Genomic DNA, 10,841 nt, shown 5'->3' with positions numbered 1-10,841 from the left:
CTGGCACACCTTTATGAGCGTAAGACAAATTGGTCTCAAGCTAAGAATATATAGAGAAAGAGGACGCTGGAACGCAGGCAAGCTAGTTAGCACGCAATGACATCAGGGATTAGTCTAGATGGCTAGTACAGATATGTGAACTGTGTTTCTGTAGGCTTCATGTAGAACCTGATATCTTGCACAACTGCTTGAGGCTAATGGTGCAATGCTCCCAAGTTTGAAGACTGAAAACTAATATAAGTTGATGTTGGCTGTTGCAAATCTTGGACAACTTTCTGTATTAATATATTTCTGAGATGTAATATTTGTGAAGACTTAGCTGTAATTCTTTAAGGGGTCGTTTGGTTGGAGGCATTCCCGTATCAAGTATGGGTTTAGTTCATTCCAACCCCTTACCTGATATTTGGTTTATAATTTTTTTTTCTGCAAACCCATTCCTCATACCCTGAGGTATGAGATTTTGATACCCACGAGAAGAGGTGGGTATGAGAAAGGTGTATGGGAAATCAATTTTATTTATAATATTTCAACTTTATTTAAGCAATTAAATGTAAATATTTAATTTAAAAATAATTTAATGAACTAAAATTTATTAAAATAATAATTAAATAATATTTAAATTACTTTAAATTAAAAAATTAAAAAATACTTTAAATCTAAAATATTCATTCCAACACTCATCAAACACATGATATTATAAATGATACCTCAACCCCATACCACCTTAACCTGATTCATGATTTCAACCCAATACCACTTCTCGAACCAAACGACCCCTAAGTACCTTCTTGATTCGTAAGTTCGTTGTGATTTTTGACCAAGTTTGTTATGTACATTCTTGGGTTTGACTTAGAAATTTGGTTTTTTATTTTTAATTTTAAATACTTGAAATATTTTGAGTATTGTGAGAAAATATAAATCATCCTGGAGTAGTAGCTATTGATTTCGAGCATTACTTTATGGAAATTGTCAGACCCCAAAAATTGTTACAAAACTTTTTCTCAAATACTTTATAAATGGTAAGTTTCTCAGTTATATTATAATATGAGACACTGAATGCATTCATATGTACCCATGCATTAAATTTCAACACGCAATTTTGTAATTATTTGGATACAACTTTTGAATTACTAGTATTACTCTTACTTTATATACTTTATTGCTACACTAATTTACTGACGTTTCTTTAGTCCCTTATTGCCACACTAATGTAATGCTTCAAGCTAGCATCCATTTATTTGGATCAATTATCGTATTTTGTTGTAGCAATACTATACTGAGCTTGATTCTCTTGGTTCACATCAGAGATTGCATAGCTTACATGGATTTCTATGTAGGGAAGACACAGTTTAAGATTGTCGGACTATTTGTGAAAAAAGTAGAGCTGCAAAGGAATGGAACCGAGCCGAGTTCTGTCCGAGCCGAATTCTGACCGAGCCGAGCTGAACATAATTTTTTTTAAAACGAGCCGAGCCGAGTTTAAAAATCGAGCCGAAAAAAATGTTCTCGATCGCTTCGTTTATAAACGAGTCGAGCCGAGTCGAGCTGAACACGAGTTTGCTCACGAACAACCGAGCCGAGGCGAGTCGAGTTGTCCACTAATAGTTCGCATATATATATTTTTTAATCGACCAAACTTAAGGTATAATTTATAATTTTATAAGTTATATGGAGATAAAATACTAGTTTTCATCTTACAATTTTATACGCACACTCACACTCTACACTTGTTTCTTTATCCATATAATTTTATCAATTTATTTCACAAGTCGAGTTTTAAGAACTAAATCAATTTTATTTTAAATTATTAAGACATTCATAACTTTAAAAATCGTACATTACTTTTAAAATGTTGATGTCGATTGTCAAAGGTTTAGTAATTTTTGATATTTCAGTTAAATTGGTTTAGATTAGAAAAGACATATAAAATAAAATAAAGGGAGCAAGCCCCTTTAAGTGGTCGAGAAATATAAATATTAAAAATTATTTTATCTTTTTCTTAAAAATATTATAATGTTATAATTTATTTTAACAACTCACTATTTTAATTTATTTGTAATCCTAATTTTGGTCGATTTTATTATAGACTCCTCTAATAAAAGTGTGAGGTGAAATTTTAATTTATTTGAAATCGTAATTTTGGTCAATTTTATTATACATTCCTCTAATAAAACTGTGAGGTGAAATATAGGGTTAAGTTTAATTAAAAATTATTTGTCAAACTAATCAAGTTCCACTGATATGTATTAAATTAATTTAACTAATTATTTTATTTATTATTAAAATATGTATTAAATTTAAATTAAATTAATCATTTTACTTTAAAATAAGTATTTAACTTTAATTAAAAATTTTAAAATATGTATACAAGTAATTAGTAAATATTTTTTATTTGTTATATATAAAAATTCTATCCCATCTGAGTCGAGTTATCGAGTTCGAGCCGAGTCCGAGCTAAATGAGCCAGTCCGAGCCGAACATATAAAAAACTCGGCTCGGCTCGTTTAATTATCCGAGCTTATGTTTATGTTCGCGATCGACTCATTTAAGAAAACGAGCCGGGCCGAGTTCACTTAAATGAGCCGATCCCGAATTTTGTTCACAAACGACTCTGTTCGTTTGCAGCTCTAGAAAAAAGTGTTGCACGAAAATGATGTCCAGGGTGCCGTTGATTTTGCTAAAGGGTGCAAACTTCTTCTGAAAGTTCAAGAAACTTTTGCGCTATCTAGCCTACATATCTTTGTCCAAGTTTCCAGCGAACATGAGGGGTTGGATCCTTGGGCTGATTTCAAGACAATGAAGTAATATTTTGTGTGTTTTCTCTGGCTAAAACAATCAGACCAATTGGGTCACGTGCAGCCCACAAACTTCTCAATGAAGCGTGGGATACCCGGGAAAATAGTGCTCCTCATGAACGACCTTCAGATACTTTTTTGACTGAATTCCCCAATTGTCACTTGTCACTATGAATCTTATCGAGTTTGTCTAATCTGACTTTTTTCAATGCTGCTATCGAAGTCCCTCTCCAGATGCTAACCATAAATAAGGGATGAGCTTCGCTCAAGACACTGGTGACATTATCAAGAATGTGCTAGAAAACTACAAGTCTGTAGGAAGTGATTGTCAGAGAGGCACATTTCTTTGTTAGATGGGAAATTGCAGAAAAAGTATGTTAATCCAAGAGTAGCAAGGGAAATGGAAAGTAGACACTACAAGAAAAAGTTTAATAGACATCACACATTAGACATCGTCCAGTCCTGCAACTGATGATGTCTAATATTTAATAGACATCATCCCACGTAAATGTGATGTTTTTCTCTATTTAGGACATCGTCTCATATTCGAACTGATGTCTTATATTTCATAAAAAAAAAAAAATCAATCCGCGGCAACCCCAATTCTTTCCCCCCTTAGCCAAAATATTCCCTCTTTACCAAATTTTTTATGTTCCCCGTCTTTCATCTTTCACTAAGAAAAATTCTCTCTCTCAGACTCTCCCTCTCATCCCTCTCTAATCTCTCTATCTCTCCCCGACTTCCATTTTAAAATTAAAATTGGTCTTCAGCTATCTCTATCTCTGCTCTCGTATTCTCATCCTCAAACTCAAGCTTGCAAACCATAGTTTTTTAGATTGGTTTTTTTTTCAATTAAAACCCTAATTTTTAAAATTAGGGATTTTATAAAATTGAAACTCTTATTTAATATAATGAGCACTGTATGATTTTTAAGTTACTAACTATTTTGATTTCATTTTTGTACAGAATAATTGTTGTTGTATTTGTGGCGTGTTGTATAAGAGGAATGGCACGAGCTTTGATTCCAACTCGGTTAAACCCCAATAACAACACACCGAGTCAGCTCAGTTGTTTCAGGTATTGACTCAGTAACTGTTGTGCTTTTGAATGGTTCTTCTTATTTTTGTTATAGTTTGAAGAATTGTAGTGCTGGATTTTGATAGTTGTAGTAATATTGCTGATGTTTTTTGAGGAAATTTTTGAGTTATTTACATTTGAGTTGCAATGACAAAGAGCCTCGCAATTAAGTGGAATTTTGATTTCTTTTTAGTAATTATTGTTGAGGTTTCTTTGCTTCTTATCATTATTTGATTCTATTATGAAAATTTAATGGTTATGTTGTTATAATTGATGCATGATGATGCTCTATTTAATATATATATTGCGATTTGCAGAAGAATTTGCAAGATTTTGAGAACTTAGGTGCATTCGGTGGGCCAGGTTCTTCGTCGTCGGCAGTCAGAGCTCCGGTAAACAAAGATCAGAAAATGCAATCAGTGGAGCAGCTCGTGCTGGATCTCAGTAATCCCAATGTCAGAGAGAACGCTCTTCTCGAACTCTCTAAGGTTGTTTTACACACACATTGTTTTTATTGTTTGTTTTTAATTCAATTGATGTCTTTTGTGTTTTCTGCGATATCAATTTGTTGTTAATTAAATTAATATTTCTGTTTTATTCTTTTCTTACTTTTTCAATTATTTGATTTTAGTTTTATGAAGATTCTTCTGAAGATGCATACATGAGTCCGAATTGTTTGTTACTTTCCTTTATGAATGTTTGTGTTGGCAAAGATTAAATATTGCTTTTATTTGCAGAGGAATCTATGATTATTTTCGGGTTTTTAATCGAGATTTAATTTTTAAGGAAGCGTTTCTTCTTGTAAGGGGGACAATCAGTATCTTAGTATTGAATTTTGATATTTTTTGTGATCTATTAAAGCTAGAGCATGTCTGTTGGATTCCTGGAGGCGGTGGTTTATGTTTCATGTTAGTTTTTAGAATTTATTTATCATTATTTTATACCTACAGTAGAATTCATTTATAAAAATTCTTTATTGTGATATAGGGGTCTACCTGTGTATGTGCAAGTCACTAAACATGATATCCACTATTTGTTCCATGTTTTTGTCACACTGTAATAATTGAAATTAGTGGGCACCTGAGTTAAATTAGTTTCATGAACAAAGATTTATAATTAGGAATTGTGTGCATTTTGTCTTTATATTTGCAGGAAATTGTTTCAATTTACCCTGTCTTGTCACCACCAAACTTGACGCTAGTACAATCAAACAGAGTTTGGAATGCACTAGTGCTTCTCCAAGTAATTTTCTTTTTCTTTTTGTGACAAATTTATAGCAAAACATTCAGCAAGTGCAACACTAATTTACAGTAGTGTTAAGAGATGCCTTGATACTATGCACTTCAATTATATTATAATTATTTATAGATTTACCTACAGTTCTATACCAGTTCATTACTCGTGTTATTATTTTTGCAGTGTGTGGCTTCCCACCCAAATACGAGAATGTTGTTCCTTAATGGTAAATATATTTATTTTGTTCTAGCTATTTCCATTTTGATACAATTACAAACTACTGTTCAGTGACATAAGTCACTTCCTGTAGTTGCAGACTCCGTAGTGTCTTATGATTTTCTAATTCGATTATACTCTATAAATCTATTTTTTTAATTCATTTCTAATGTGTAGCAGATGTTGACATCTTATGAATGTTTCAAAAATAAGAGAGACAACTTGTATATGTTATTACTATATATAAGCTATGGAGTGAATTATCTAAAACAGTTAAGCCTGAATTATCCTCAATGTCAGGTGGCCACATTAATAGTGCAAAAAATCTTATTAGATGATGTTGGCTGGGATAATCCAAGGTAAATCATATGCTATCCACTTTCTTAACCTCCATTGGGCTTCTTGTGTTGCAACATTCACAATTTACAGATGTCTATATCTTATTATCTGTCGTGCAGGGCTTGTGATTTTTTGAGAAGTTGCCTGCTAGATATGCTGAGAGATTCTACATTTAGCAGCTGCCTAAGGGTAAGTACTTTTCAGAAGCGGTTATTGTCAAAGGAATTCTTGTAATGGTTCATGTGTAATCAGTGATGGTGTCCAAATATATTAGAGAAAACTTTATCTGGCCCACCGAATCAAAGATTTTGAGAACTTAGGAATTTGCATGATGGTTATTGTTGAGTGTTTGCTGTGTATGTATAATTGGTGGAGAATTTAGGTGATGCGATTGAGAACGGGACTCACGATCAGCATTCCGTTGCTCTGGTTTGTTTTCTGTTATTTTTGCGGATATCGAAATGCTATTTTTTTGGTTATGTAATTGTATTTGATTTGTGAATTGTTTGGTTAAATGGGAAAGGTCAACTAATTAAACAACCATTTTGAGAAGTGCCAGCAGCTTTTGAACTCCATTTCTGGGTCTATCAACGAATCGGTAGTTGCTTGCTTAGTGATTTTACTTTTGACGTATAAATTTTTTCTTTCGCCTTGCTACTGTTTTTATACGGCTCTGGCATTATCTTTGGTCGAAACAAGTTTTTCCTTTGTTAGTTTCTCAGCCAATAATGGCTTACGTATTATACATTCTTGACTGGTTTGTTGATATGAATTACGAATATGTTAAAAGGGATTCTATCATGTGATCTATGTTCTGCAAGATTTTGATTTTATATTTTTGCTGCTTGCATTTGTTTGAGTTGACTACAGTCGAAATTTAATTTAGCTGACGATATGTTTATTGTTTACGTCTTCTGGTCATTGGATAGTTTTCTTTACAGCTGACAATTTGGTGGGGGCTGACATCTAAAGTTTTTGAGAGCAGCTTGGTCACCGATTATGGGCTTGTGGAGTTGAAAATATGGCAATAAAGCTGATAGTTAATGAAGTTGGTGATTGCTAGTATATAAAGTTGGTGAGTGCTAGTATATTTCATAGTTGTTCAAACACAGATATGCTCCTCAGTTGCTTTGTAGTTTAGTTTTATTTTTTCTCATCAGGTTCTTATTGCATAGGTAGAGCATTTTGAGCGTTGGGTCCAGATAAAAAATTAAGAATTATGCGACAAAACACAATGAATCCATATGGTGCAGTTGTAGATGACTTTGGTCTGGAAACAGTGCGGGACAAGTTGATGGAAGAATTTATTCGTCCCATTTCTAAAAGTAATAAGTTTGGGGTGATATATAGTTAGGTTTAAATGTGTTAGTTTTAGTCGTATAGTTTTACAAATCAATGTGTTGACAATTTGGTTATGACAAAATAGTATGGAAGTTATATTTATTTTAATGTTATGAGAATGATATCATTCAATTTTTGTTGTTAATAACGAATTCAGTTTTAGTTATACTTTTGGAGCAAAAGTAATTTGGTTATTTTATTATATAAGTAGTGTAACACCTAAAAATAAAAATATTCATCACTTTTCCTGTGTTAAATTTGATGTTTAAGAAACAAATTCAAATCAATTTTCGTAATAAAATGGATGTCTTTAGGCACATTGACATCATGCAAAACTGATGTCTAACATCTTAATCAATATCGTTATTTAAAAAATAAAACTGATGTCTATATAGAAAAAGACATCGGGGAAAAGTGATGTCTAAGAAGCACAAATACATCGTTTTTTTAGAAAAATATCGATGTCTTGAAGAAAATAGACATCGTCCAAAACCTATGTTTAATACACCTTTGGACATCAGTATTTTTTTTAAAAAACGAGGTCTAAAAGCTCAAAGACATCGTTTTTAGGCAATGTTTAAGGTTTACAGAAACATCACTAATGTTTTAAAAACCGATGTCTAAGCCTTTTTTTTGTTATGTTAGTAGTTGTTCAATGTAATATATTTAATGTAATTATAACATAAAAATAATTATGTTTAACACATTTTGTAAAAATTGGGACCTTAGACATCAGAAAATTACTAAAAACTGATGTTTATGCTAGTACAGACATCGGTTTCTGGCCGATAATAGACATCGGCGACTAAGACATTCGTCAAAAACACAAAGATATCGGCCAGAAACCGATGTCTATTAGCTTTTTTCTTGTAGTGAGAGGTTATCAGATGGAAAGAAATATTTAAGGGGAACCAGAATTAATTATGTAATGGATCAATTGTAAATATCACGAAATGAGAGGAGACTAAGTTCTCACCTTTATACAGATTAAGAAGGTCCAAACATTCCAAGAAGCTCGATATTACAATTATGCCATTTGGAGCTTCTCAAAGTTATTATCAAGTATGTATAACTGCAGATGTTTATTGCTCAGTAGGATCTTAATTCTAACAAGTGAGATTCTGTTGATACCTACTGGCCACTGATGAGGTTCAGTACAAAGTGCTGTTTAAATTTTTATGCAGATACTTTTTTCGAGTGTTCTTCTAATTTTAATATTGCATGAACCCTGCTAGATGTTGCTACTTTCTGCAATAATTTTTCTTTATATTTAATTAACATCAGTTCACTCAATAAGTTCTACTCTGGATGTATATGATGAAAAATTACATGATCATCATTTTTAGCAATAACTAGTTTTAAAGGCTCATTCTTTTTTATTTATCTTTCACCTGTTACCTACATGTAACATTTTGCCAACTGTTTCCTAACAACTGTTTTCTAACAATCAAGACTTTTTGGTAAAAGCCAAGTAGATACTTGAAAATATTATTTTCTTAAATATGAAAAAGGCAAGAGCTGTTTTTGGAAAAGTAACCGTCCCTTTAGAGATAATATTTTGGTAGAGTATATAAGATATTCAGTATTTTATTATTAATATCATCATTATCATACAAATATTCACAACAGATTTTTTTCCTAATTTTCCTTCTTGAGATTTATTTTCTTTCTTAAATTGCTAAATCATCAGCTATATCTCTATTTTATGAAGACCAAGATGTCTACTTTCATGACAGTCTATTAAAAATTTATTGTTGCATTTCATAAGGAACAACTAAAATAAAATTGTGAGAATAATTAATTATAATTTTTTATGAAAAAATCAAATCAAATTCATTTTAGACTAGAATAATAATTATATTAAATTGAGAGGTATAAACAAATACCAGATAAATACAAAATTCACATTAAACTTACAGTCATATCTTTTTCCACGCGGGGCCCACTAAATTTGTAAATATGCAGATACTGTCCCGTCATTGCATCTACATTTAGCCCTGCCTGAGGTTTTAAAATGCATGCAGCTCAGTATATATATATACACATTATAGACCCCCTCTAAACACACACACAACAAAGCATCACAAACTTCTCAGATTCATAAACCAGGTAACAATCTTTCATAGATGTTACGGGCCGTTTGTATCTATATCTGCACACACCATCCACACACACTTGTATGTACATGTTTTTAAGCAAGAAACTCGGATTAGATTATAATTATTTTGGAATTGTTTGATGTTTTTTGTGGTTGATTTATTTATTCAGATTATATGAATTGGTTTCTGCTAATTTTCAAAAAATTAATTAATATTATATGTGTTTATTGTTCGATAACTTCAATTTATTGAATTTATTTATATATATTAAGTTTATTTGAATTCTTTTACATACTTTGTATGTTTAATTTTCACAATTTCATTTCATAATAGATGTGCTTATTGTTCGATCTAGCTTTAATTGTTGAAAGGATGATAATTTTTTATGTGTTTGATAATCTAATCTCCTTTTTTTTATATATAAGTGATGGACTAATATTTAATTGTTAATAGAGTTTAATTGTTGCAATTGGCACACATCAATTTAGATACACTATCTGCTTAAGATACCTGATTAATAAAAAATAAAATATAGATGCAGTGTGGATCTTTGTGTACTTGGTAGCATCAATTAGTTTTCAAACGATTTAGTAATTTTTTTGAATTTTTTGTTTAGGTGTTATACCATGTCTTCTGCCGGAAAGAAAGTCTTGGATGATCAGGAAGCTTCCAATGCTGGAGAGGAAGTCTTGGACGATGATCAGGAATCTTCCGATTCTGGAGAGGAATTCTTGGACCAGGAATTTGGACCGGTGAATAATCTTGAGAACTATCTGATGAATTATTACTATATCAATCTCTAATGATCCCAACTCCTTTCAGGTTGTAATCATGGAGCTACGAAATTATGGAAAACAGAAAGTTAATGAGAGAACTACAGCAATGATGCTCAGTGACCCGGAGAATATTACTGAGGACCTTGAGGAACTACAAAAAAGGCCTTTTATCATGTCTCTCCCAGCTCCCTCTATAGCAGCAAGGATGCGAAAGATATTGCTAACTGAGGACACTGCTGATGCACAGGGGGTTGCGAAGGAGGGCGCTGCTGCCCGCAAACTAAAAGCACTCAGCGATGACCTCAAGGTGTGGTCCGGATGTCAAGTTTGGTTCCTCCTCTAGGTGTATTTCTTTGGTTTTATGTATCTTCAATGGTAATCTTTATAGACGGGTTTTCAAGACTTTTCTGCAATTCTCATGTGTAGAGATAGGTTTCATTAGAAGTTTATGCCTTCTATTAATAAAATAAAAACTTAGCAAAAAATAAATTGCTTTCACAAGTTTATGTCATTTTATGTGTTACTTGATTTATTTAATACTAGCCTCTAACCCATGCGATTACTTTTAACATTCGATAGTTTTTAATAATATATTTTATAATATAATTTTCAATAGTTGAAAAATAAATCGAAGAATATAATAAATTATAACAATATATATTTTATAATAATTTGAGACTTGACTGAAAATAAATAATATAATATAATATATTGTTTAAATAAAGAATATAAAAGTTTAAATATAATAAGCTGTTGACGGGTTCGAACCCTGAATCTATGAGAGCAGTTTAAATATTAATATAATAATATTTTATTATTGTATCCAATGGTTCTCATTTTTCTGACTTTAGATCTGACGGTTGTTATTTGTCGTACCAAACGACCGTACCGAGCAACTACCAAATAACTGTACCGAGCAGCTACCAAATAGAGGGTGTTCTGCTTATAATAGTATAATATAT

General features: G+C 31.7%; 2 protein-coding genes across 2 annotated transcripts; both read left to right on the top strand.

Annotated features, from left to right (window-relative positions):
* The first annotated feature begins 4,019 nt into the window (after nt 1–4,019).
* Nucleotides 4,020–6,694, top strand: LOC141659955 (uncharacterized). Its single transcript, XM_074466900.1, has 7 exons — nt 4,020–4,079; nt 4,190–4,360; nt 4,504–4,569; nt 5,025–5,114; nt 5,625–5,683; nt 5,783–5,852; nt 6,605–6,694. Exons 1-7 carry the CDS (start codon nt 4,020–4,022, stop codon nt 6,692–6,694), a joined length of 606 nt encoding a protein of 201 aa, XP_074323001.1.
* Nucleotides 6,695–9,010: 2,316 nt separating this feature from the next.
* Nucleotides 9,011–10,296, top strand: LOC141723291 (uncharacterized). Its single transcript, XM_074525091.1, has 3 exons — nt 9,011–9,113; nt 9,720–9,855; nt 9,926–10,296. The coding sequence occupies exons 2-3, from the start codon at nt 9,730–9,732 to the stop codon at nt 10,220–10,222; spliced, it is 423 nt and encodes a 140-aa protein (XP_074381192.1). The 5' UTR covers nt 9,011–9,113; nt 9,720–9,729; the 3' UTR covers nt 10,223–10,296.
* The last annotated feature ends 545 nt before the right edge of the window (nt 10,297–10,841 follow it).

The sequence above is a fragment of the Apium graveolens genome, chromosome 5 (genome assembly GCF_009905375.1).
Source record: "Apium graveolens cultivar Ventura chromosome 5, ASM990537v1, whole genome shotgun sequence".
In the NCBI taxonomy this organism is placed as follows: domain Eukaryota; kingdom Viridiplantae; phylum Streptophyta; class Magnoliopsida; order Apiales; family Apiaceae; genus Apium; species Apium graveolens.
Note: the sequence above shows the minus strand (reverse complement) of the source record. Positions and strands in the feature narration are given on the sequence as shown.